The 27460-nt window shown below is 38.1% G+C and overlaps 1 protein-coding gene across 2 annotated transcripts in view; it reads right to left on the reverse strand.

Annotated features, from left to right (window-relative positions):
- The window catches only part of oca2 (oculocutaneous albinism II), a 34208-nt gene extending 9917 nt beyond the window's left edge, over window positions 1-24291 (reverse strand). Inside the window, exons 1-21 of one of the 2 annotated variants that reach the window (XM_033965427.2) lie at window positions 24077-24291; window positions 21333-21428; window positions 20469-20663; window positions 17977-18034; window positions 17710-17782; window positions 17372-17529; window positions 17215-17297; window positions 16017-16170; window positions 14508-14579; window positions 14271-14336; window positions 13592-13648; window positions 12538-12662; window positions 11461-11599; window positions 8148-8280; window positions 6758-6905; window positions 6200-6257; window positions 5944-6052; window positions 3711-3838; window positions 2956-3015; window positions 1583-1687; window positions 1204-1297 (exon numbers count right to left, since the gene is read on the reverse strand). In XM_033965427.2, the coding sequence (XP_033821318.1) occupies window positions 1204-1297; window positions 1583-1687; window positions 2956-3015; window positions 3711-3838; window positions 5944-6052; window positions 6200-6257; window positions 6758-6905; window positions 8148-8280; window positions 11461-11599; window positions 12538-12662; window positions 13592-13648; window positions 14271-14336; window positions 14508-14579; window positions 16017-16170; window positions 17215-17297; window positions 17372-17529; window positions 17710-17782; window positions 17977-18034; window positions 20469-20663; window positions 21333-21428; window positions 24077-24291 (2326 nt within the window). The remainder of the gene's footprint in view (window positions 1-1203; window positions 1298-1582; window positions 1688-2955; window positions 3016-3710; window positions 3839-5943; window positions 6053-6199; window positions 6258-6757; window positions 6906-8147; window positions 8281-11460; window positions 11600-12537; window positions 12663-13591; window positions 13649-14270; window positions 14337-14507; window positions 14580-16016; window positions 16171-17214; window positions 17298-17371; window positions 17530-17709; window positions 17783-17976; window positions 18035-20468; window positions 20664-21332; window positions 21429-24076) is intronic. The other variant, XM_055221228.1, reaches the window with a different exon arrangement.
- Window positions 24292-27460: the final 3169 nt, after the last annotated feature.

Consider the following 27460-nt stretch of genomic DNA (forward strand, 5'->3'; position numbering starts at 1 on the left):
TCTCACCCCGTGGGGTCAAAATGACACAAGAACGGTGAGCAAAAATCCCAGAACCACATGGGGGGACTTAGTGAATGACCTGCAGAGAGCTGGGGCAAGAGTAACACAGGCTACTATCAGTAACACACCACGCCGCCAGGGACTCAAATCTTGCAGTGCCAGATGTGTCCCCTGCTTAAGCCAGTACATGTCCAGGCCCGTCTGGAGTTTGCTAGAAGCATTTGGATGATCCAGAAGAGGATTGGGAGAATGTCATATGGTCAGATAAAACCAAAATAGAACTTTTTGGTAAAAAGTCAACTTGTCGCGTTTGGAGGAGAAAGAATGCTGAGTTGCATCCAAAGAACACCAGACCTACTGTGAAGCATGGGGGTGGAAACATCATGCTTTGGGGTTGTTGTTCTGCAAAGGGACCAGGACAACTTATCCGTGTAAAGGAAAGAATGAATGGGCCCATGTATCGTGAGATTTTGAGTGAAAACCTCTTTCCATCAGCAAGGGCATTGAAGATGAAATGTGGCTGGTTCTTTCAGCATGACAATGATCCCAAACACACTGCCTGGGCAACGAAGGAGTGGCTTTGTGAGAAGCATTTCAAGGTCCTGGTGTGGCCTGGCCACTCTCCAGATCTCAACCCCATAGAAAATCTTTGGAGGGAGTTGAAAGTCCATGTTGCCCATCGACAGCCCCCGAAACAAAATATTGAGATGAACTTTTGTTATTGACCAAACATCTATTTTCCACTATAATTTGCAAAAAAATCTTTAAAAATCAGACAATGTGATTTTCTGGATTTTTTTCTTGTTTTGTTTCTCATAGTTGAGAGTGTACCTATGATGAAAATTACAGGCCTCCCTCATCTTTTTAAGTGGGAGAACTTGCATATTTGGTGGCTGACTAAATACTTTTTTTCCCCACTGTAAGTGGTACGGTGGCCACCAACCAGAGGAGCTCAGGTTCAGATGATTGCCTATCTGCCACTGTATCATTTGGCTAAATTGCCCACTCCAGCCTCTATATATTGGCTAATTGCAACAAGGAGAAAGTTGTGTAAAAAAAATGAATTAATGTGTGACTGATGTGTTGATGGATAAACCATGGAAGCTCTGGGGTGGGAGAAATTAAAAGGATCATCTCTTAAAACAAAATATAATATCCTTACTTAACCATCAACACAATGTTAAGTTAAAACAAGAGACCTACCTCCAAGACAGGCTCCCATGGCCAAAGCAAATATGAGCGGCTTTACTGGCAAGTTCACGTCTGCATCCTGACTCAGGTTTATTAGAACTGGGATCTGTGTAAAAAATACATATATATGCATAAATATCAATGCAAACATTTACACAGCTCAACATTCATAAGATATACAACAGTTTTGGCAGCAGAAAAATCTGATTTTACTCAGTTTCATTAAAAATGCTTGGCTTCTGTAGTCCTTCTGGCTCTTATCAGTGAAATTGGCAAATGGTAAACTATTTGTAAGCAGCCAATTCTGGTTTCATTAAAACTTGATGGCTCTGTGTGAAATGAAACTGATAAAGTCAGTGTGTAACAGAGTCATCAAACACGGAGCTCTCACCATGGTGGCAGTGAAGGGGATGTTGTCGATGAGAGAAGAGGCCAGAGCGGAGATCCACATGACCAGGATGATGGCGATGGCCAGTCTTTGGTCCTCTGGCACAGCCTGAGAGCACAGATAACATTGGCATCAGATAGGTGCTTCTTTATAGACACTCTCTCTCCCCTCAGCACACTTCTGATTCATATCAAACACAACAGTTATGTCCAGTGCTGCTCTGAACCAGTCCAGAGCGCTAACACAGTGTGAGTGTGAAACTACGAGAACTACTAGAACTGTGCAAAATTTGTATCTAATGTCAACCATGTAACACAAAACAGTGGCAAACTCAGTATTCTCAGCTTACTACAAGAAAGATGTTATATTTTACTGCAGACCAGTGATGACTTTCTATGTGAAGTTTGCCTGTTAACTATATTATGCAAATTATCTGGGTGCTCGTGTTTCCAAACCTACCTAAAATATGTACAATCCTTCAGCTATGTACCCCTGAATAAGATGGATTAAATTCAGCCTTAATACAGTTTTCTAACTCCACTGACAGGATAATTCAATTTAGAAGAGAAAACAATAAGAATTGATGAATTTAAGTCATTTGAACCCCAGGTTACCTGCCTCTCTGGTCCCTCAGATCAACCTCACAGCACTTACTAAGTGTTCCTCCATCCTGTCGACTAAACCAAAGGCAATAGGGCCTTCTTTGTCATAGCCCCAAAACTTTGGAATGAGCTCATCTCTATGATCTGACTTTTAACTAGTGCTACTACTTTACTATTGTCTTATTGTTGCAAATGTCTGGTTGTTGTTTTTATATCTTTATACTGTATTATGTTTTGTTTTTCTGTTTGTGAAGCACTTTGGTAGAGCTGTTGTGTTTAATTGTACTACATAAATAGTGACTCGGCTTTGCTTGACTAAAGATAGAGATATGTTTTGGGGATTTTTTTTGCTGAGATAAAGCAGTCTTGCTGAGTATTTTTGTTCAGCTTCTTCAAATTTGACAGTGGGGGAAGGTTGAACCCAGCATGAAGTCCAGTCTTTGAGGGTTAGAACCACTAACAAAACAGCACCTGCCAGCTCCCATTACCAACAGCATAACATCCCAGGGAATTGGCAAAAACTGACGTACCTATATTAGTGCTGCTAAGAAATGCCTCGCCTCGCTTGCATGAAACCCCCAGCCAAGTGTATGGAAGAAAATTATCCCAGGCTCTTCAAGCAACCGGTGACAAGAATCAGATGTAAACAAAATAATTGAATTCCACGCAGTGCGCCATGAAGGTTTGATATGCATGAAATGTAAGATGGCGTCACCTGTGCCCAATAAGCATCTAGAGTGAAGTGGCAAAGTACAAAAAGAGCACAAGACTTACTTTTATGAGCAGCGCGGTCTGTTCTCCGATGTAGTCGATTAGCTGCAGGTGTGCTAAAGCCTGGAGAGTGAGAAGACAACATTAAACACTGTTATTATCCAAATAATACAACAATTCACATTTATATTAAAAAAACATAATTCATTCAAGTTATGGACATAGTAGGTCCAGACATACTGTATATTGACAATTGAGGCAAACCTTATACATTTGTACTTCTGTGCAAATGACAGGTTAGACTACTCTTTTTACTCAGATTTCTCTACACTCTTGCCTAGTTTAGTTTAAAACATGTGTTCAAAGTTTTAATTTTACTTTCTGGTTGGACTTGAGTAGTGGATGTGACAAACATAGAAGTAATTCCATAACTGTTATCTAGCACCTATTTAAGGACCAAGGCTAATTTACATAATTCTTATTATTTCATAAGTAAAAGTTAGAGACAACACTTTATTTTGTTAATTTAATCTTTAAACAGTCAGATATATATTTACAAATGGTCATTATCACCAAACAAGTAGTGATTGGGAAAACATAAAAACTTGTCAAATGTATTTTAAACATGTGATATTGAGAATGACTTATTAGAAAAAAAAAAAATATTTTGCTTATTTGTAAGGGTTGTGAAAATGTGCAGACTTTACTTATGTGTGTATTACTTTTCATGTTCATCAATAAACTTTGAACTCTGAAGTAACTAATCTTTCTAAACATAAGAAGATATATTCTGTGAATAACACAGATAAATGCATTACCTCCATTAAAACAAACAAGCCTGCGAAGAACAGTAATGTAGCCCACTCCACTCGGTGAAGGATGATCTCAAAATCTTGAATATCAGCCAGTACTAAGAGCCACAGAGCCCCTAAGACAGCAATCCACCCTGAAGACGACAAAAACATATGAACAAAAGCATGAACAAAATAAAAACTCAACTCATATCCCACAGAAAATTAATTTAGGACAGTTTGGCTTTCAATTTAAGGAGGGAATTATAAAACAGAGAAATGGTATCTGTTTGGTACTGATGTAGTCATAAGACAAACATTATTATTCTGTTAGGCTGACCATGAAGCTTAGATCTCCACTGAAATAAAATGTAACCACATGTTCACTTTATGCGTGACATGGCACTCGCTTCCTGATACTAATTAATGTATTAAAGTGTCATTTGTAAAAAGGAAATTCATTTCTTCCATAAGGAAATTCTAGTAAATAACTACAAGAATGTGTAAGAAAGTAAAATATGTTAGGATAATATGAGTAAATAACATGGCTCCTTAAAATGAATCAATTATTTCTTTATCCAAAACTGATCTCCATTTTAAGTATATTGTCAAACTCCTTCCACCCATCTATCAGGTTCAGTTTAAATCAGTTTGTAGTTAATGACATTTTAATAGCATCATGAACACAGGTCAATGTAGACTATACTGTGAGGCTATGGCATGGACAGCCCCTCCCCCTCTCCACTGGGACTAAAAAAAGACTGTTGGAGGGTTATTTCCATTTAATAAGTGTCTGAGTGTGCTAACCCCACTCTAATTAACTTTACATGTTTAGCACTGAGTGGACTCTGTGGCAGCAGCAGAAGTGATGGAACCATGGTGACGTTGGCCATCTTGATTCCAAGCTCTTATGTTAGTGTTAATGAGATTGTGTCCAGGTCATTCACCTGATACACTCGACACGACAAGAGAAAAGCAAGAAAGTAATCGTACTGTAACTGGAGATCTTCAAACATTCAGATATATTATATAGAATTCATTTAAGAATGTTTGAAGACCTGCGGTTCTCAGTTGTATCGTCAAATAGAAATAGTTCATTTATTATGAATTACATAAAGATATACATTGAAAATAACAACCATTTGCTACATTCATTCACTGGGAATTTTCAAAGTCTTTTAGCTTTGTCCACTGATCCGAAGGTTGGCGGTTCAAATCCCGCTCTTGACATAAACATCATTGGTTGAGCGGTCAGATCCACTGATCCGTAGGTTGGAGGTGCGATTCTAACTCACACAGATGAATGCTGTCGTTGTGTCCTTGGGCAAGACACTTAACCCACCTTGCCCTCAGTGTCTGCATACACTGGTGTGTGAATGTGTGTGTGAATGGGTGAGTGGTTCCTTGTTGTAAAGCGCTTTGAGTGCCTTGAAGTTAGAAAAGCGCTATAGAAAAATGTGACCATTTAGATCATCAACCATGTTTTTTAAGGAGGAAATGAGAAAACAAAGCTTTAAAATATGCTTGTCCAACTTTATTGTCAAGTCACATGTAATTTTAAGATAAGCATTAAAACATGTGTTGGCATGTGAATCGGAATTTGTAACATTTAAATGTAAAATTTTTCCCCACGAAGATATAAACTGAGTTATTATCCTCTGAAGCCACATGAATGGAGGTGACGTGTCTAAATGTCGTCTCCATGTAATTTGCGGATGGCCTTTGCTACTGAGCCCATTATTTGGTCCCATTCAGACACAAAGACAGAGGAAGCAATTCTCATAATTACATGACAGAAGCTATAAGCGCCAGAGGACTGTGTCAAAATAATAGCAGTAATGAGAGACCACAGGGAAATAATGTGTTTTAGCATTTAGAAGTATTGTTACATGGCCAAATAAAACTATATTGGTCACAAAAAAAAACAAAAAACAAGTATTTTTATATATTTGAAGATATATATTTCAGTGATTAGAACTAATAACTATGAATACATGTCTGTACACGCAACTCAACTGTTTTTTATGAGGGACTGAAACAAAAACTACTAGAACTTATCAATAGACATTAAATCACATTTTTCAGAGTACATAGTGAATATATATTTTTCAATGATTAAAGTATTATATATTTTGATTCTAGAGTGTGATTTTTGTGTCAGTGTGTGGCCTAATAAGATTTGTCTCTAGTCAAAGTCCCAATTACAGCAAATGGAGGATTGCTTTGCATATTAAACCCATGAATCGTATGTGAGGCTTACCCAGATCCAGGTGAATGCTGGGGACAAAGGAGTTGAGGAAGAACATAAAGATGACCACACTCAGGACAGAGATGCACTTCACCAGCAGCACTTTGTCTGTGATTTTGTGCTGAAACAGATTTGTATTTCATTTGAGAGGGAGCGGGAAGAATGATGTTATCATTGCATTTGTCTTAAGTGAACTTTCAAAGAATTTCATTATTGTGATAAGATCTGGACCGGCGGCAGAGGGGGCTGGGGTGAGGGATGGGTGTACCTTCTTTTGCAGCTCATGTATGTTCTGCTCCCAGTTTTTGTCCTCCTGAGAAATTTCTCTGTCAAAAAGACATTTTGTATGTATATTTGGATTATAAACAGAACAAAAAAACATGCTGATTTAAGTTTTGATCTTGAGAAGTTTGACTTTGAGTTTCTAAATGGTTTGATAATAACATACCAGAAAAAATGAGGGACTGCAGATGAAAACTAGTTAATAAGATAATCTGTTTTTTATGAGCTTGTCTAAAAACTAAACTAAACAACACTAAAATGAAGTGCCAATGAACCACACCTTACTCATTCTTATGTCAGTATTATCATTATCCTGTTGAATAAATAATATATAATGCATGTATTCATTAAAATTATAACATGGGGATGCATTTTAGGAGTTTAAATTGTTGGATTTTTAGAGGGTCTACACATTCCTAAAATGGCTGCTGCTTTGCCTTATGCAAGTTCTGTAAATTTTGTAGTTTGTGTAACAGCACTGAGGACTATATAAAAAGGTAAAAGCACTCTCCTTGTCACTAAGCAGTTATTTTCTTCTGCTCACCTCTGAAATGTTTTCATCAGTTTGCGAAGTAGACTTTCCAGATTGAGGACTTTTTGCATTAGGAGGCATTTCACAGCAGTCTCCTCTCGACTCGCAGGGTTAATGCGCTGGGCAGTCTGTCTCCAAACCAGGATCTCATGCTTTAGTTCTGTAAGCAGAGGGCACATTAACAAACATGACATTTTAAACACTGCAGGTTAAGTGAATGTACATACAGTAGATTAAACAGCAAGAAAATTCAAAGCTTTGACAAGAGTTATATTAAAATAGAGGAGGATGAGTAGGACCATTTCCAAAACTGTGAGTGGGCTCCTGGCTTGATGTGGCCTTGTCATCTGTAGACCTGCTCCAAATTCCAAACTCACCAAACCACCTAGTTCCTCATTGTTTCATCTGATGGCACATCTTCTGAACAGAAATGCTTTTTGTTTGTTTTTTAGTTCATATGCTTTATTAGATAGAAGAGTAGTTCACTTTGTCAGGCAGCTGGCGCTCACTCTAGAGTTAATCTTTTCTCAGTCCATATCATTGTAAACCTCATGCAGGGAATAATACAGGTGAATGAGGGGAGCATTGACCAGGGAAAAACAAGCTCATAAACACTGTGAGGAAACAAATGCCTGGAGATACTTTCTTTTGTCATAGAGGTTGCTAGGTGACACTAAGTAATAGGAACAAAACATCTTGTGAGTGAACGTCCACTAAGATTGAGCTGAGAGAGGGAGCTCAGAGTGAAGAGCTGGTAGGAAAAGTCCCTACGAATGGGTTTAGATGGGTTTGTATTTTGCACGGAGTTGCCATGGCAATGCCTGGAAAAAACATGTTTTTGCATTATGTGCATCAGCACTTCCAATGTCTTTTCATTTGTTTGGTGACAAACATTATTACTATTATTATTATTATTATTATTATTATTATTATTATTATTATTGTTATTGTTATTGTTATTGTTATTGTTATTATTATTATTATTATTATTATTATTATTGTTGTTGTTGTTGTTGTTGTTGTTGTTGTTGTTATTGTTGTTATTGTTATTATTGTTATTATTATTGTTATTATTGTTATTATTATTGTTATTATTATTATTATTGTTGTTGTTGTTGTTATTGTTATTATTATTATTATTATTATTATTATTATTATTATTATTATTATTATTATTATTATTATTATTATTATGTAGTCTTTATATCAATATCTATGTATTACCAGATAATACTTCACTACTGTGATCACTACATGCATATAGAATGTTGGTTCAGGTGCATTTCTGAAATGTTGTGAAATTGTGTGTCCGAGTGAATGACACCTCTACTCTAGACATAATTCATTGTTGTGTAAAGGTAATAGCTTTGGCCTGTGATTCACAGGCTCTTGACACACTCACCGACTATTTCAATAGACTCCTTGTTGTAGAGCTTTTTGTTCCAGTAGAGCATCCTTAGAAATGGGAATGAGGTCAACAGTACCAGGCAGATTCCCAGAAACATGTAGCCAGTGAAACTGGCAAAATCTATCCCCTACAAAAAAGAAAAATATATGTTATAGCCTACAATATATGCATTTAGTGTTCAGTGAAAGTATGAGGATTATGAATTACTTTAATTTACAGAACAGAATATATAAGAGATTATATTATATATATTATTTAAAAAAATGATAACCCCAAAATTTCTACTGTACTATACTGTATTGCACTGAAAGTTCATGAGTAACAAACTTGATATTTGTCTAGTGAAATGTATGTCTGTTAATTGTGATTCTGTCCTTCATTTGAAGCCAATATCAACGGGTCTTTGTAAAACATTCAGCTGCCAGAGACAGTTGCTGAATAGAAACCATACCAACCAGGAGGGATGATTTATGCACCAGAAAGTCTTCCACAAATCAAATTTTATTACAAGGACACAGAGATAAGGGCCAGCACTGTTAATTAAAAACACTTAGTGTAATGTAAAATGACTCAAGTAGAAGTAAAGAGGACTGAAAAAGTATTCAAGAGTTTAGAGCACATGTGTCAAAGTCAAGGCCCGCGGGCCAAATGCGGCCCTCCACATAATTTTATGTGGCCCTCGACAGGGTAAATTAAAAGGTATGATGGTCTTAAAATCTCAATTTATCAGGCAATACACATTTACACAGCCATGTTTTTACATCTAGGCAAATGCATATGCAATATTTGTAACTTGAATAAGTCATAAATACAGAAACAGTTAATTAACAAGTTGAAAAATCTGTTTGATTTATTTTACATCTGGCCCTTTGAGAGCAGCCATTTTGCTGATGTGGCCCTCGGTGAAAATGTGTTTGACACCCCTGGTTTAGAGTGAAAGCATTAAAGCGTTCAAAATGGCAAAGAAAACTGCTCAAGGGTGGTATTACAGTTTTAAGCAGAAGATTAAAAAAACATTTTGATGATTACTTTCTAGTAATCTTACTATTCTAAATGACAGCAAAATAAAACTAAGAAAACTGAAATTAAAAAATGCATGTATATTTGGGACGGATAATCTAGACAGTTATAGTAATGATAAAATAGATTGCAAGTTTTATTTTTAATGTTTTATATTAAAAAATATGTAAATATGTGTTTAACATGTTTTTTTTTTTAATCTAAATTAGTAGGTATGGGACAAGATTTCGTGCCACAAAATCTTGTGAGACAAAACTGCCACAAGACGGTGAACATTTTCCTTGTCTTTACATTTGAATTTGACAAAAAAAAGGGTGAAGTACTAGAGAGTTACACTTATTTGAGAAGCTGTATTTCCAAAATAGAGCACTAAAATGACAACAAAACAACAAAATACAAAATAAATAATCCATTGTAAGACCAAAATTGTGAACTGGATTGCACAATTTATTTATTTTTTTTACAAACTTTCATCCCAATCTCATGTCTTGTCTCATCTCATAGGAACTGTGTCTCGTGCTACCCATATAAATTAGCTCTACAATGATGCTCTATTTACTCTGTAAATTTCACCTCAAAATCCCCCTGACACAAACAACTGAGTATGCAAATGGGCAAATGGGCCAAGCTAGTCATGCATGCTCTCACAGGCTGTCCTTATCAGACGACAGACATGAGTGAACGAGCTCTGGGTCCCCTGTGGCTCTGTCACTGGGGAACAGAGCCAAGCCAAACGGGACAGCGGGACACAGAGAGACTGCAGACTGAACTAGAGGAGACTACTGCTGCTGAGGGCCAAATGTCACTGTGAACACTCCACACTCCACTGAAAGGGGAAGGTCAAGTGTGTTATGAGGATGCAGCATCTTTATGGCCATCTGAACTGAAGGACTTAATTAGATATGTCAATACAGATTCAAGGTGTGACAGTGCAAGTTTGACTGTAAAGTGTCTTGGTTATGGCTTTGCTTCTGTGTTACCGTTCCACAGTTATGAGTATGTATGTATAAAAGTGCACGTAACACAGATGGTGTACCATGACATCAATACTAAAGTGACTAGCAGATGTACTGAAAAAGCTAGCATGTTTTAAATTCAGATTATAATATAATCTATCTAATTGAATACAATGATTAAAAGTCACCCAAAGTGAAGCGAAGAACCCGATGTTCTGTTATTGGACTTCTGTGTTAGCTATAGTTTGTTCCATCGTGAGGAGGCCCTGGGGAAGACCCAGGACACACTGGAGGGAACACCTTGTGGTCCCACTGGAGGAGCTAAAGGATGTGTCTAGGGTAAGGGTGGTCTGGGAGTTCCTGCTTAGACTGCTGCCCCCGTGACCCGGCCCCGGATAAGCGGAAGAAAATGGATTGGATGGATTAAAAGTTACTCTTAGTTAGCTGGTTGATCTCACTGTGTAACTGTAACATGTCAGTGGCTTAGACAATCTCTAGTTGTTGTCCAAAGGAGAGTGGATTCTGAAACTACATAATACTGATAGGATGACAAATTAAAGTAAAATTGACCCCTAGAGCTACTACTAGAAAGAACACTAACAAGATAGTCTAACAATAGATATATTCTGATCCAACCAACATTCAAAAAATAAAAACTCATTAGTTATTAAGGTGTAGCTCCAGTAGTTGGAGAGCTTGATAAAGAGTGCACAGTGTGTTGTCAGTTCTGTGATTTATGATTATTTAAAGCAGGAAGATAAATCTGTTCTTTGCCAATATGTCCTCATTCATTTATCACTTTGCACAAACATCAATAATATCATACATATATGGTATGCTCCTAAATATGCAACTGAGCAAACACACATACTATAATATGTACCCACATATTATAGTACCTACAGCAGACCAACCATTTAACTCCCCACTTACAATGTGCTTCAGTGGTAAATTAGTGTAACCACAGCTAGTCCTCATTACAGAGCATTTTGAACATTTGAAATGTGACATGCTTCTACAGAATAAATGTTTAGTTATTATGTGTCTTTGAAGGGCAAAGGGGGATGTGTGTGTGCGTATATATGTGTGTGTGTGTGTGTGTGTGTGTGTGTGTGTGTGTGTGTGTAGTAGGATTTAGTATTTATTAGGACCCTCTTTGTTTCAACTTAAAACTTTACACATAATTGTGCATTGGGTATATAATAGCTCTCACTAGCCCATCCTGCTAAGATCTTTCAACATACTACATTATTCCTGGAGTTAACCACGAATAAAATTTGCTAATTTCACAGATCCAATTAAGCGCTCGATTGTTGTATTTGAGTGCGTACCTGTCTGCGCAGGTCCTGGTTGGATACGATGATAACATTGGGTGGATCTCCGACAGCTGTGGCTGCTCCTCCAATGTTAGTGAAGATTACCTCTGCAATCAGGACATGCCTCGGGTCTAGATTAAGCACCTCACACAACCTGCAATATCAGACCACAGATCACATCACAAACACACCCCCCAAAGCCCTTTAGCTCTTTTTTGGAGGATTAGAGGTAACAGGTGGTAGGATAAATACATGGGCAAAAAGGATATTGGAAAATAGAGGACTGTAGCTAACTAATAACATGTTTGTATTCAAGAGATTATTTAAGAGACTATTTTGAAAGTATAGCAACAGGGGTATGTTAGGAAAACTGCTTTTTGTTGCGGTTTAGTTGAGGGTTTTATGAAACCATAAAACATCTATTACAAAAAAAATGTTTGTCTTTGCACAATTAAACATTTTGGGTTAAGGGTGGAAATACCTGGTGTATTATTACTAGTAAATTGTGGTAATCAAAGTAACTGTACTGTACTAAGTAAATGTACTACAGCTTGAGGAACATCTTCTTGAAGTCACAGCTTTACACACAGATTTCTATTAATCCATTAATAAAGCACACGTCTTATTTTTTAGAAGGCCAAATATCATGCATGTTGTGACCACTGACAGAGATAAAGTGTTTTGAGATATGAATAATGGCTTAAAGCGTGCAATTAAATCAAAGGGGCAGAAATAAAAAGGCAGCACACGGTTCATTTGAAAAACACAATAGTTAATTGTAGATTCTCTAAAGACACGTTTGCCCAAGAACACAGAGTACTTGCATGTGAGCACATTTGTTAAAAACATATACAAAAATGCAGCAAAATGGCCCCTGTTATTTGAAGAATTATTACAAAGTTATATTTTCTGCTTTTTTACATGTTTTAAAATAGGCCCAGAATGACACCACCACAACCAGTATTTGATAATATATATGTTTTTATAATGTTTACTTGCTTTTTAATGTAACTATAGTGGGATTCATATATTGAGAAAAGACCAGATGTTTTAAGTCAATCACAATACTGTCTGCAGTGTAACAGACTGTACCTGATGGTGACTGGAGTAAAGAGCATCATGGTGGTCACATTGTCCAGAAACGCTGAGAGAATGGCAGCAATGAGACACAGAATCATAATCATGGGCCAAACTCTTCCTCGGGATAACTGATAGGCCTGAGGAGAGGGGCAAAAGGAGAGGAGGGAAATGACAATCCCAAGTTAATGAGGAAATTCAAGGACAATTGCAAGACAGGTATAACCAGGCCAGCTACCGCAGTAATGTAAGGACAAGGAGGAGGAGTTATTTGTGCATTAAATAATACAGTGAGTCTACAAAATAGAACATGATGTGATTAATACCAGCTAATATCAATAAATAAGGTAAGTTAAGAATTACAATTTTATTTATCCAGGGTTACTCTTTGCAGATCTGTATATTAGGTTTTCTTGTTGCAATCATCCAAATGCAATGAATGTGCCATGTTTGTTATTTTTAATGATGTTTACACACATTTAAATTGTTCTGGTACTTTCATTACCACTAACATTACACTGCTAATTCTTTAATTACTAAAACTGAAAGCGTTTTCTCCCTTTCATCCTTAGATTAAATTGAATGAAAGTCTGCTTTATCCTGCTGCTATTCATGTGAATCTGAACAAAATACAGTTGTACAATTAAGAAAAGATTCTATTCTGTGGCTGTAGTTCAATACCATGCCAAAATCACTTTTATACATACAAAGAGAAAGCAATGGCCTACTTATCTGTCCTGCCCTTGTGCAATAATGACATGTTCTCAGAGTGATACAGTATATTTTGAGCACAATGCAAACAAAAGCATCAAAGATTTTAGGTCACTTTTTCAGCACAAAAAAGTAATGTCAACTCTTGACAAAAAAAAGATAACTTTTATTTAATCTCTTACTCAATCTGTCTGAAAAGCAGAGAGCACAAAATAACTCAAAGGCTGTCATCTCGGAACAAGGTGAACAGTCAAAGGGGCTTTATAAAAACGTCCTCAATAGAATTAGGTATTAGACAAATCTTCAATCTTTTGTCACTTTTGTTTAAAGATCATCTTCTGATTCACAACAGCCTCACCTTCACAGCACAGTAGTCAAAGAATCCAGTCTCAGAGAAAATGGCGACAAGAATCATCTGAAAAGAAGAAAATGAAAGAGGATTTGACTGTATATTATTTCAAAAGCGGACACAGGGTCAGCCAACAAAATGAAATAAGAAACCGGATTCAACATGAAGAATAAGATAAGGCTATGGACCACCATTTTTTTAATAAAGAAATGGACCTGGGGTCATGTATAAATAAACTTGTATTAATTATTAATAAAGCAGTCAATATGAAGAGTATTTTCCTAAAGGGCATATAGGTTTCACCAGCTCACAGGGACTTGACCACTGGGTTTTGAGCATTTCTGACAGTTTTACATTTTAGAGGTGGCACTCTTAAGTTGAGAACCTTTAATGGGGGGTAATTTGTTAATTTGTGCCCAAATTGGGTACAATAAAGGATATATAAGAATTTTATTGATATCACAGTGGAGAAATTCACTTGGCAAGATGGGTAGGTAGTAAGCAATCAAAATGCAACCAAAAGCAATATATTTATGAGGAATAATAACTTAAACAATGTAAGCAAAAATAGAAAATAAACAAAAACTAAAAATCTCAGAAGACAGTGTACATTTGCTACACAAACACACTAATATTAAATAATAAAAGTTAAGAAATTGGTAAAAAAAAATAAAAATCTGAGATGTACCATGCCAAACAGCAGAGCCAGAGTCTCATAGTCGATCCACTCCACCACAGTGACAAGACTTGGCCTCTGTGGAAAGACAAAGAAAATATAGAATTTAACCCCCATAACAGAAGTAGTAAAATGGTCAAATTGAGCTATTATTGTGTCCACGAACACTCTGCATGAAGCACAATAGTATCTAGACTCTATAGAACTGAGAGCTCAAACTGCATATAAGTGTCCCACACATTTACTTACATCGCCGATTACAGCCAGAGCTGCTAATGCTGCGAGGGACCCTAACAGGGCAGCCAAGGTCCGGTGAACTATCTGAAATCGTAATATTAAAAAAAATGTCACAGTATGTCAACATGTGCTTAATTTTAAATGCTGAGGGTAAAATATAGTGCAATATTAATGGAAGTGTATCTATCTATGGCATTGGATGAGAGAAAGTGGTTCAGGTGAAGTTGGGTGAACCTGTCAGTCAAGAGGATAACAGAATGTGACTGATGCATATTGACCTGACACAACTGCTTAAATCAAAAACTCTGGTCTTACAGGCAGGACTTTTTGGCTTATTTCAGTGGTTCAAATATTGCCAAGACAACACCAATATAACTGCGTATTTTTTGCTTTTAGTACTTTTAGTAGTTTGGTATACTGCCTTTTGTAGGCCTAGGATTTGTAATAAGGAAATAAATTAGTAAAAAAAATATAAAAATGGTTTACACAATAATTAACAAAACCTTAAGGCAAATATATGAAACAATATGGAATATAAATATAACATTTTTGGACAAGATTCACGGCAGCAACTAGAGTGGCACTGTTAAGCATATACCCACAAATCAGAGGGTTACCAGTTCAAACCTCGTGCCAGTACAGTCCTTGGGCAAGACACTTCATTCAGTTTACTCCTGTGACAGTTTGCACAGAGGCTGTTTTGAGACTGGGTATCAGGCATAAAAACTGACTGAATAAAGAAATAATCCAAAAAGATACCAAAAAGAAGACAATCATAAAATAATCTAGCAATAGGGTGAACCAGTATGAATAGATAAGTGGTCTGCAGAAAACATCTGATCATTAGGGCATTACTGTCCCCTTCACTTTTTTGCTGTTTGAATGGTATTGTCTGGTTCAGTTTGTTCACACCTTGTCGAGCTCAAAAGATAAGTCTGGCTAATTAAACCCAACTCAAATCAATGAATTCTGCACATGAGGAAGTGAGTGTGAACACACTAATGTAGCCTACCATGCACCAGTTTAATGAGTGTAATAATGGCTACTGCATGTTGAATATAAATGACCACGACAGACCATAATTTGTGGACTAAATTAATCATTGCATATCCCTCTTTACATTGATGGTGATAAAGGCCTAATAATATCACTATCAGTCATGTTAATGGTTATAGTATGAGGCAAGATATTTAAGATGATGTTAGGAATATGACGCGTATTTTGAAGAGTAGAAAAATTACTTTTCTGAAATGATTTCCATTAATAGTGTTTATGACCTTATTAGACGCAGCAGTGACTTAGCAAATTAAACTGGCATTTGGTTGACTTTTGGCACCATTAACATAATAAGTGCAATGTGCAAAAACATAGACTTGGTATAACCATTGTTTAAGTAGGATTGTGCTTTGTTCTCATTTATAACATAATCCATGACTTTATGTAGGCCATTGTACATTCATATTTCTGACTAGTACAATGTATAAAAATATCCATAAGATAAAATCCTCAAATATCTATTACCTCAAAGATGATGAGAATGTAGACCCCGGTGAGGATGATACCAGCGATAGCCACCTGTGTCTCCACAGTGACGTAGAGTGACTGGTGGGTCATGGACAGAGGCACCACCTCCTCCTCCTGCATGAAGGCCTGCACTGTGATGCTGATGGGGTCACTGACAGAGAAAAACACAGCTGAGGTGTCTGAAAATTGTAATAACAAGTAGATAGTGTCTTATGTTATTGATATGTTTACATTTTGCATGTTATTGTACGGAACATGCAAAGTGCCAAAAGAGGGAGTGGTGAGAGACATTAAGAATTGTTTAAACTAAGTATCAATCCAGTGACATTGTGGCAGTCAGTGTGCTATGCGCTCTGCAATCTAACCCACTGGCCATAATGTAGTGCAAATAAATAATATTTTGATATACAGTTTTGACAAGATAAGTTCAGTATCATTAAAGTATAAATATACATAGAACTAAAACAGAGATACCATTTTGATGAGGAAGTTGTCAAGAGCCCAAAATATTACTATTTGTAGAAACATTACATTTCTGTTATTTTGTGAGATTACCCTAATATTCATAGCATCTTGCATTAATTAACATATTGATATAGATATCAATATATCTATATATTGATTGATATAGAGTGTATTGAGTGTACTGCTTTGAGGCATCTTACATAAATTGTTTCTCATGTCGTGCATGTGATCTGGAGATGATGTCTTTATTATGTAATGGTGTCTGAGAGTTACTAAAGCTTCCTCTTCAGGTCAAACAGAGCTGTCCTATAGGGGGTGCTGTAATCCACAAATCAGATCACATTTGCAGGCTCATTTCTAAGAATGACTGTATCTAGTCTTTTAAATTGCATGGTCTGCTCACATACACTGCCTCAGGCTCAAAGTAACTAGGATACTTTTCAGGACCCCATGACTAACTCCACAGACTCTAAACCAACTGAATTAATGTCACTGGGGCCTGAAGGACTTATACATTCATATGTCTTACTCAAAGAGTTAAGGCAGTTCTTTAAGAAGTCCTTTGAACTTTTCCAGTGATGATAACAGTTAGTACTTTTAAGCTTCTCAGGTTGAATAATAATTCTCAGGTTAATAACCTGTAGGCTGTAACCTACATTGACAATATACTGAGCAGTCCCAGCATTGAGCATGTTTCTAGTTTTAAAATAAATAAAAATATTTCTGTTACCTGCTGAGCATCTCAAATGTCCTTGTTACCACAGTCTGGTCACTGCGCTCTCCGTGTAGAGGGATGGTCCAGTTGTGAATCACCTTCTCAATGACATATAAACAGGTTAACACTCCTGGTGCAGCTGTAGTGAACAGGGGAGGAGCAGTGGCTTTACCTGCTGGGCTCTCCTCCTCCTCTGGCTCGGCTCGTCTGTCTGTTCTACCTGGATCAAGATGTAGTCCTGATTAATCAGGTCCACCATCCCTCGAGAGAAAGGCCCGGCTACCTGTAGCTTCAGCAGAGCATTGTCATGGAAATCTGTCAAGTTTATGGCTGTGCAGTGTTGTCAAGGGAAACTGACCCGAACAATTTAAAATATTGTGTTGCCATCACTGTAGTATTCATTTAACTCTTCTGTGTCTGTAAATAGACTGAGTTAACTTTTTCAGCTGATTGTAGCTTATGTTTCTCCTTAACAAATATATATGTAAATCATGCATTAGAGAAGGATACAGAAACTGTCTGCGGGTGACACGGCCAACATCCTCCAGGGGTTGTTTCTGTCTGGATACATGCTGAAGAAAAGCTGAAAAGACAATCAATATATATATAGGCACAAACAACAACATTGCCATGTGTTTGAATACCTACAATAATCAAATTGTTTATTAAATTCCAATCAAGCATGTTTTGAAAAAGAGCAATGTGTGTGTGTGTGTGTATATATATATATATATATATATATATATATTTATAAAGTAAAAGCATAGATGTACTTACACTGCAGAGGACTACTATAGTGAAAATACAGGCTGTTTTAGCAGCCTTCATGCAGCATCTGAAATGACACAATTGGAGGTATAATGATTATGGTACTTTTTTTCAGATTCTAATGATGTGACCCTCTGAGATGTTAATTGTTGTATTGTAATGATCTGTATTGTAATGATCTTTTGTTTTTGCAACTGTTTATGTGTTGTTGTTAATGTAACTGTTTTTGTATGTGACACTTGGTTGGTCAGAGAGTGGCTGCTGAATTGAGACCGCTGTTGCTTTGTGTTTTTGTGCCTGTGTTGGCGTGGGTTACCGCCTACAGTAAAATAAGCTACCAAAAGAACTTCGGTGTGGTTCCTCATACCAGGACCCTACATGGGTGTCAGAAGTGACAGGCCAAACTTCCTTAATTAAGCTAACCTCAACTCTGCTGAGCTACCAAGTTGAAGATGTTTGTCTGTGTGACCAAAGATTAAACTGGAGGAGACTGACATGCTAAGTCATTACGGTGCGACTGCCTCATTGTCAGCAGGAGATCACAGACAGTGGGTGAGAGACATGGCCAAATGACTCACAACAGAAGCCGGTCTGAGCCCATTACACGGAGCAGCACAGGAACACATCAAGGACACACACTGTGGCCCAGCTAGGGATGTTAACTTCACTCCACATGTTGAAATGGCTTCTGCTTGTGCCATTAAAACCCAGAGGTATGACGGAAAGGCTGAGCTGGGAAGCTTTTCGTGCACAGTATGAACTGTTGGCCCAGGCTGCACGATGGTCCATGGAAGAGAGAGCTCTCCAATCAGACATGTGTTTCACTGTGGATGCTTGGTTTAGTCTGGAGACACTTCAGAGCTTTAGTCAGGGCTTTGAAGAGAAGGTTCAGGTCTTGCTCCACCTCGAGTATGCTTGGCTCAGAGCTGTGTAACCACCATTGCTACAGAGAGGGAGTTGCTGAGCACTTGACAGCTGCATTGAGGGACAATGTGTAAGTGAATATGACAAGTGTTCCAGAGGCTAACATGTCAGAAACCTCTGAGCTGAGGGAACTTATTCACCTGGTGCGTGTCGTCACATTGAAAAAGAAACAAAAACTCAGACCATGACATCAACTGCTTTAGCTGTGGACACAGGACAGCTCCAGGGTTCTCTGTCCCGGAGTGAAGGACTGTAAACTGGGCCTTAATACCCTGAGGGCCCTGGACTGCAGAATTGACATAAAACGAGGCGCCTTAATCTTTCCAGACAACCACACCATTCAAATGCACAAATGACTTTCTCAAAGTAGTTGCTCAGTATATCACTCAATGACCTAAAACCACGGAGCATCGTTTGAACCTGTTGTTGAAAGAAGGATGTCCCGGGAAAACTTGGAGCAACAGCAGGCAGTAAAGTGTGCAACTGTTGTTTTGGATGAACTGTCTTATCATGGCTTAGTGGATGTGAATACAGCTGAGTGGGCCCGTCAACAGGAACCGGACAATGACATTAGCCTGAAACTCACATATATTGCAAACCACCAACAACTCAATTGAACTGATATCGCTGCCCACTCCAGAGCTACTAAGGGACGTTGGTGAAGGTGGGAGGCCTTATGGACACAGGACATTTTGGGGTGACAAAGACACTCCTCCGTCTGCTGCAAGCATTCTACTGATGTCGACAGAAGAGGGATGTGGTGGACTATTGCCGCAACTGTGATCGATGCACATCACGCAAGGGGCCCACAGACAGGTCTCGTGCCTTCCTCAGCAGTTTCCTGCTGGCTGCACCATGGAAAGGGTAGGGATTAATGTTCTTGGTCCTTTCCCTTTGACAGAGAAGGGTAACTGCTATGTCCTCACTGTGATGGACTACTTTACTAAGTAACTTGAAGCGTACAGCCTTCTAGATCAGGAAGCAGAGACTATAGATAATGCTTTAGTGAAAGGAATGTTCAATAGGTTTGGGATCCCAAAAGCAATACACGTAGACCAGTGGCGAAACTTTGAGTCACACATTTTTGCAGCTATGTGTGAAACACTAGGGTCCAACAAGACCCACATAATCCCTCTATACACAGAAAATGATGGGCTCAATGAAAGATTCAACTGTATCCTGGGCCATTGTCACACTTGTCTTCATGGCTTAAAGATCTGCTTTCTTTCTAAAAGCAGAAATGTCCACCGAAGTTTTCCTCACATTTTTAAAGTGTCTAACACGTTTTCAGAAATTGAGACTGCTGTTGTTTTATGTTTGTTTTGTGCTTGTTTTATGTTTGTTTTGTGCTTGTTTTGTGCTTGTTTTGTGCTTGTTGTGGTGTGGGTTATGGCCTGCAGTAACCCTTGTGTTCAGAAAATAAACAACCAAAAGAACTTTGGTGTGTTTCCTCACACCAGAATGCAAGAATGTATTTAACAAAGATTAATGCAAAAACAAATTTCACAGGTCTACATAATACTTTGAATTATTTGAAAACTACTGAAACAATAACAGTTCTAATAAATTGGTCGCACCTCATGTTGTGTGTGAGATTGAAGTTGAGATTGAGGTCGTGAGAGTCGTTCTTGTCCGAGGAGCTGGATCGGGAGAGGGACAGACTGGTCACCTCACTGCCCAGTCTGAACCTCCTCTCGAAATCCAGAGAACCGTGGCCCCAATGTTCATCCACTCCGGCAAATCCAGGGTCATGTACGGTCATGTAAGTGATACTGTGGACACAAACCAAAGAACAGCCAATCACCACACATCCTGGCAGATGGTTTCACTGACAAATTGGCACTATGGGTTCACCAGGAATTGGCATGCTTTAAATGAAAATATTGGCCCATATTTGTAAGAACCTGTCATTCACATAGGACAATGATATTAGAAGAAATTCAAGCATTAAATCACATCACTGTCATGTTATTTGGATTTGTGACTGGTGTAAATTCAAAACTATACAGTAATACTCTATAAAATGTGACAGCACCCGCAGAGAGATAGTAGGAAAGCACTTTTAGAGCATGAATACTTTTGTTGTAAGTTGACTTGGTAATTATAGTCAAATAAAAGCTTTGCTAGAAGTTAAAAGTACTACATCAGTAGCAGTACTAAACATAAATCCACTTGAGCAATGTAAAGTAAACTACTCCTGCCACTACTACCTCCATTACTGCTATCACAGTTACAACAACTACAGCGGCTACTCCTATTATACTTTACTACTACCTACACTATTGCTATCACAGCTTTTATGAGCACTGCTTGACTGTACTGCTACCATACTAGTACTGCTAAAAAAAACTCCCCAGACCCCAAGACCTTGAGAAAAGTATACCATATTCACTTGAACATTTTTCCACCATTGTAAATAAATGTGTGCATCACCAGCTCACCTGTCATCTTGTGGGAACCTCAATAGAGCAGATCTCTCTGTGATGTTGGCCGCATTATTCTTTCCTCTGAGGATGTTAACAATGCTGAAATTATGCCTGAACGCAACACAAAAACATCAAAAGTTACACCAAGTACTTTTACATATGCTCACACAATAAACTTTTAAATGGACAGTCTTATGAGTAGTGTGGCAGATTGGAGCCGTTACTTGTCTCTGTCATGCCTATTGTCACCTGCAGAGGGCGAGTTAGTAGATGGGGTGGATCATACGAGCTTCTAAAGAGGTGACTTTTACCCCCCTGTAACTCTTTTATGTCCTTGAAGTTCAGACTGAGGCCTCATAACAGCTCAGCTCAAATCACTCAATAAATATAATATTTATCAATATATAATATGGTTGTTATTTATTATTTTAGACAACAGCAGGACCACAATAATATTAACAACTATATTCTTCAATAAATTATTAATAGGTACTTGCAGTACACATGAATTGACACATTCTAAGTAAGTTTAGTGTGCAGAGGGAGCCGATATTGCATTTGACAAGGGATATCAAGATTATTTGGTTAATTGAGAGATATGATTATTCACAATATCATTGTAAAAATTAAACATTTTAACAATTATATGATCTGAAACATAATTTCAATTAAATCTATATTCCAAAATACATAGCTTAAATGTATCTACTTGTTTTTGTCACATTAACTTTATTTTACCATACAGAAAATTTAATTTAATAAAACTGGTGACATAACCTAGCAGAAAGGCAAATGTATGAGATAATGTGAATGAAAGGCCATTGTGTTTTTCATTGTTGTGTGGTCATGATGTCTGTGAATATTCTTGTAAACATGATTTTACTTCCCACAATAAAATCTGTGCAAAATCTCTTCAATACAACTAGGGGCAACTCGGGGGAAGGGACCCATCTCCAGATTTAGAACCACGATACAATCAGGATTACATAATGGACAGATTTGCCTACTGTTCATGCTTTGGGTTACTGTACTATGCTGTACTACTGTATTATGTCACCTTGTGTACTAAACCTACTTCAGCCCCGTACAGCTACTGCACTTCATCCCAGTGACCTAAGACAATAATGTATGCTTCTTCTCCTTTTCTGACCAACCAATAATGGCTTGAGATGTGATATTGTAGAGCATAAATAAATAATGCATAAATGCATGATTCTCAGTTGATTTACTCAACATAGTACATACTTTACAAAGAGATATAATGAAAGACTCTTAATGAAGATTCAAAATTTAAAACAATTAAACTGTCTCTGTACCCAAAACAGTGAGAGATGTTATAAGAATACTTCTGTAACTCACCCACAGTCAGAACTCAAGCTGCAGGAACTCTGAAAAATTAGGTCTTTTTAGCTAATCTCTTAATCTTAAGGAATTTTACTTTCTACCTGCTAATGTGAAAAAAAAGCAAAATACAAAACATTCTTTATTTAACATGTGTTTCTTATTTTGAAGATTAGTAAGTTAGTAAGTTTGTGACTTAGTTCTGAGACTGGTTTGTTTTGCGTTATTATAATTTCTATACTTAGTTTTGTTAGCTTTATTACTTTTAGTTCTAAATTTACCTACTCTGAGCCCCTTTTTGTGTTTTACTTTAACATTCTTTAATAAATTATAACTTCAGTCTTACAATTTTCCATCATTGTTTGTTACTTCCCCTTCACTATCTGAGCTGGGCAGTAACGGGTCTAATCTAATCCATGGTGTGGCTAGTGACTGAGGATGTGACAGTCTATGGTTCTACAAAAGTTTGCTTTTCCAGGTACAAACTCTTCTGTGTGACTTGACAGGAAGGTAAAGACATAGAGATAATCCAATATCAATGACTCCTGGCATGATACTGATTTTGTCACCGTTGCTTTCAAATGTATTGTCAGATGCATTTTTCCTCATATGGATGCCATTTTGAGGCCTTTTAATCTTACAATGTAATATTTTGTTATAATATCACCTGATACCCATATTTTTTGTTTTTTTCTGTATTCTACATCACCACAGATAGCACCACTATAACAAACTAATAAGAAAACACAAAACCGCACATCATGTGTGAACTCTAACTTTGTACACAGAGCAAAAGAAATCCCAGTTTAATCCTGATAATGTCATGACCACAGGTTTGAGATTAGCACCCCCCCTTGACTGAGACCAGCCCTTTCTGTGTGCTTCTCGAGAGCATTCCTCTCTTTCACATATGTTTATAAAGCAGATTTATCCATGTGCAATGTGACTGCACGTGTGGCACAAACTCCATCAGCTGCTCAGTGACTCCAGCACTTAAGAGGAGGAAGAGTGGGGGCTTGGTCATGTGACACTCCTTAAAACATCCAGAACTGCTCAGTGAAACATCTGTGAAGTAGGTGCCATAATAGTGTTCAATCAAAACAAAGTATGTTATAGGTTATGTTCATGTTGTTGTAGAATCTCAGATAGTCAATTTTAAAACTGTTAAAAATGTTTTCAGTAGATTCATGTAGAAACTTTCAGACATACCCCTGCACAATAGTCGGTTTTATTTCCAACAGTAAGCTTTAGTGACATGAACTTGTGTATGTCACTGTATCAGCTGGTGGAAAGGCCACATAACCCTGCTCTATTTTGGCTTTGGCTTACGTTTGGTCTAGTCTTATGACGTTCACTCATTGATTCCCAGTCTTCATCAATGGACGGTTTCGCCCTGAAGGTAGAGGAGCCACACTCACCCATCCTCCTGCCTCACAGGCACAAAGCCCTCTGCATGAATCACACACTGTCCAGACTGCTGGAGCTTTTGGGTGTCCCTCCGGTCGGACATGCCCTGGAGTAGTCGCAGCTCCCCAAAGTTTTCCCCCTCTGGACCTCTCAGACTGCGGCCCTGTCCCTGTGCAGACGCTTGGGACATCTCTATCTCCAGGTTACTCTTATTCTCCAGATACATCCTGAAAAAGACATAAAGGTTTAGTTCAGATGTATTTCTCAGAGTTTCTTAAAGCCTAGATGACAATTTATGATCAAAAAGCACATAGGACATCCCTCCCTCTGTATACCTAAAGACAAATAAATATAAAATTTAAAACATGTCAAAATGATTGTCTAATAATGTCATAACAATGGGCTTCAGATTAGTGATAAGAGAGATGGGGACCCATATGCACCAGAAGCATTGTTATTCTTTTTAGGCGACATCAAATCATTAGAGGCCTGTATATGGTTTCAGTCATGGGACTGTCATTTTGAGGAAGATAGAATATTTTAACTGAATTTTCATATTATCTCACACATTTTGCAATTTCAAGGATTTAATAAATGATATATATGATGAGCTTGTCCCATTTCCTTTAAGATTTCTTAAAGGTGTACTTAAAGGTACGTTCCACTGTATGGCATCAAACATATTTATCTTGCATTTTTTTGATTAAAGGTGTTTTTAATGCAAAAAATAAAAAAAAATAAAATAAAATACACTGACTGACAACATGCATTCTTGGAGTGAGCAGGGTAGCCTTTCCACAGATCTGACCTGTAACTTGGGCTGATGGGGTGACAAGCTTATCTCCATGGAGATATACAGGCTTAATGCAATTCTGAGGTACCAATCCAGTTACACAGGACATCTTTAAAATCTGGTGCTTGAAAAATTACATCATCACATTGTATAATCTAAAACAATTATTATATATCCAATTTGAATGAAGCCATAGCAAAATGCCCAATGTTCCCATGAGCCTCGTTCATTATGCCAATACACCTCTCCATACAAAACAGCTGGAAGGACACTGTGTGGTTTCTTTACATCACGAACATCTTCTTCATATGGGCAAAACTCAAGAACAAGGCCCTCTGTTCCAGCTCACGGTTTTTAATGACCCAGGAGGTATGCAGATCACACTGTAACTGGTGAGAACTGAGTGCACTTCACCTATACACGGCTCCAGTCTATGCATTAACATCAGAGTCCATTAGAAGTGCTGTCTGAACTGCTGGCTCTATTAACAGCAGGTCAGTGGAGGAGGTCAGACATGTGGTCCACACAAAAGGGACATGACAGGATTATTCCTCACATGAACTCACGTGTGACATTCAGAGCTCAGACATAGACTACAGTAGTGTCGGGGTAGGATGGGGGAACACTGCACTGTGGGCTGAAATGACCATAAACCTGTTACTGTTTGTTTTTTGTTTTTTTGTTTTCTATATGGGATAGATTGTACAGGAAAGCTGTAAGAGTGAAATGGTGTGAAGGATGGCTAAAGGACATTCAGATAATAGTTGCAGTCAGAGATTGACCTCCAATTCTCATATCTGCCCATATTCTTCCACTTTATCCAGGGCCAGGTCACAGAGGCAGCAGTTTCAGCAAGGAGGCCCAAACTTCCTTCTCCGCACACACCTCTTCCAGCTCTTACGGGAGGATTCCATGGCATTCCCAGGCCAGACGAGAGACATAGCCCCTCCAGCATGTCCTGGGTCTTCCGTGTGGTCCCGGTGGGACATGCCTGGAACACTTCTCCAGAGAGACATTCAGGAGATTCAGGAATAGATGCAAGAGCCACCTCAGCTGGCTCCTATTGATATGGAGGAGCAGCGGCTCTACTCCGAGCCCCTTCTGTGTGTCTGAGCTCCTCACCCTATCGCTAAGGAACACAGCGATACAGTGATACAGCGACCGCATCACCGCAGATCAATCTGCTTGCCAATCTCACGCTCCATCCTTTCCTCAATTGTACACAAGACCCCAAGATACTTTAATTCCTCTACTTGAAACAGGGATGCTCCACCCACCCGGAGAGGGCAAACCACCTTTTTCTGGTCGAGGATCATTTCCTCGGATGTGGAGGAGCTGATTTTCATCCCAGATGCTTCACATTTGGCTGCAAACTGCCCCAGTGTACATTGTAGGTCATGGTTTGATGAAGCCATCAGGACAACATCTGCAATTAGCAGAGATGAGATCCTGTGGTCCCAAACCAGACCCCCTTCAGCCCTTGTGCGTAGAAATTCTGTCTATAAAAACAATGAACAGAACCAGTGACAAAGGGCAGCCCTGGCAGAATTATGAACACAGCTCCTGCTCCGATTATACAGTGACCAGACAGCCCTTAGCAAAGAGCCCTGGACCCCGTACTCAGAGAGCACCCCCTACAGGACACCACAAGGGACACAATCAAGTGCCTTCTCCAGATCCACAAAGAACATCCCATCAACCCTCAAGCAACTAGTGGAGAGTATAGAGCTGGTCCAGCGTTCCGTGACTGGGACAAAAACCACACTGCTCCCTTTTAATATTATAGCGTTAAAATGATGATAGTGGCAGGCAATATTAGTATGTTAATTTGTGAAGTAGTTATATACATGTTGCAGAATGATAGATGTTGAGTCTACTGTGATCAAATTCAACATCTGGACATTAGAAAATTCTATTGAAAATACTCAAGACAGCATTATTAAAACAATCAAAGTTATTAGTAGTATTTTACAGTCATTCACTGTTAAGATTCCATGTATCCACTGTGCGTCACTGATTTGCATGAGATTTCACCTAACACCCCTGCAGCCGCTTGTGATGTCCTGAACAGAGACAGAAGAAAGGCTTGTCTGTATCCCATTATGCCTTGGGGCACCTTGTGATGGCAAGGTTGATTTGCTTTCTCTAAATTTCCACTCTCATTCACAGCGTTAAATCTAAACACGCAAACTCAGCATCAGCTGTGTAAATTACAATTACCATTAGAGTGATTTGGTGAATGGATAACATGCAACAAGTGCCAGGGTCAAGTGAAAGTTTCAGGCCAATATTTTCAGATCTGTTGTGTATTTTCTTCAATCCCAAACAGACAAAAAAAATCTAATCTAAATAAACATGAAAAATTTGGGATTTTTTTTGACACTGTAATGAAAATGCTAGATTGAACGCTAATTATAAGAAAGAAAAAAACTAAACTATTTTAACACAGTATAAATATGTGCTCAAGAGCACAGTAAGTGAATGGATTTGTGGAGATTGCTGCAAAGTAAAGCTCAAATGTGGCAGTGTGACTGGTTAAAACCCGCTAAACCGAAGCCTCTTAGCGCTTATATGAAACTGGAAACACAATGGAAGGACATAC

Source organism: Periophthalmus magnuspinnatus, chromosome 4 (genome assembly GCF_009829125.3).
Source record: "Periophthalmus magnuspinnatus isolate fPerMag1 chromosome 4, fPerMag1.2.pri, whole genome shotgun sequence".
Classification (NCBI taxonomy): Eukaryota; Metazoa; Chordata; class Actinopteri; order Gobiiformes; family Gobiidae; genus Periophthalmus; species Periophthalmus magnuspinnatus.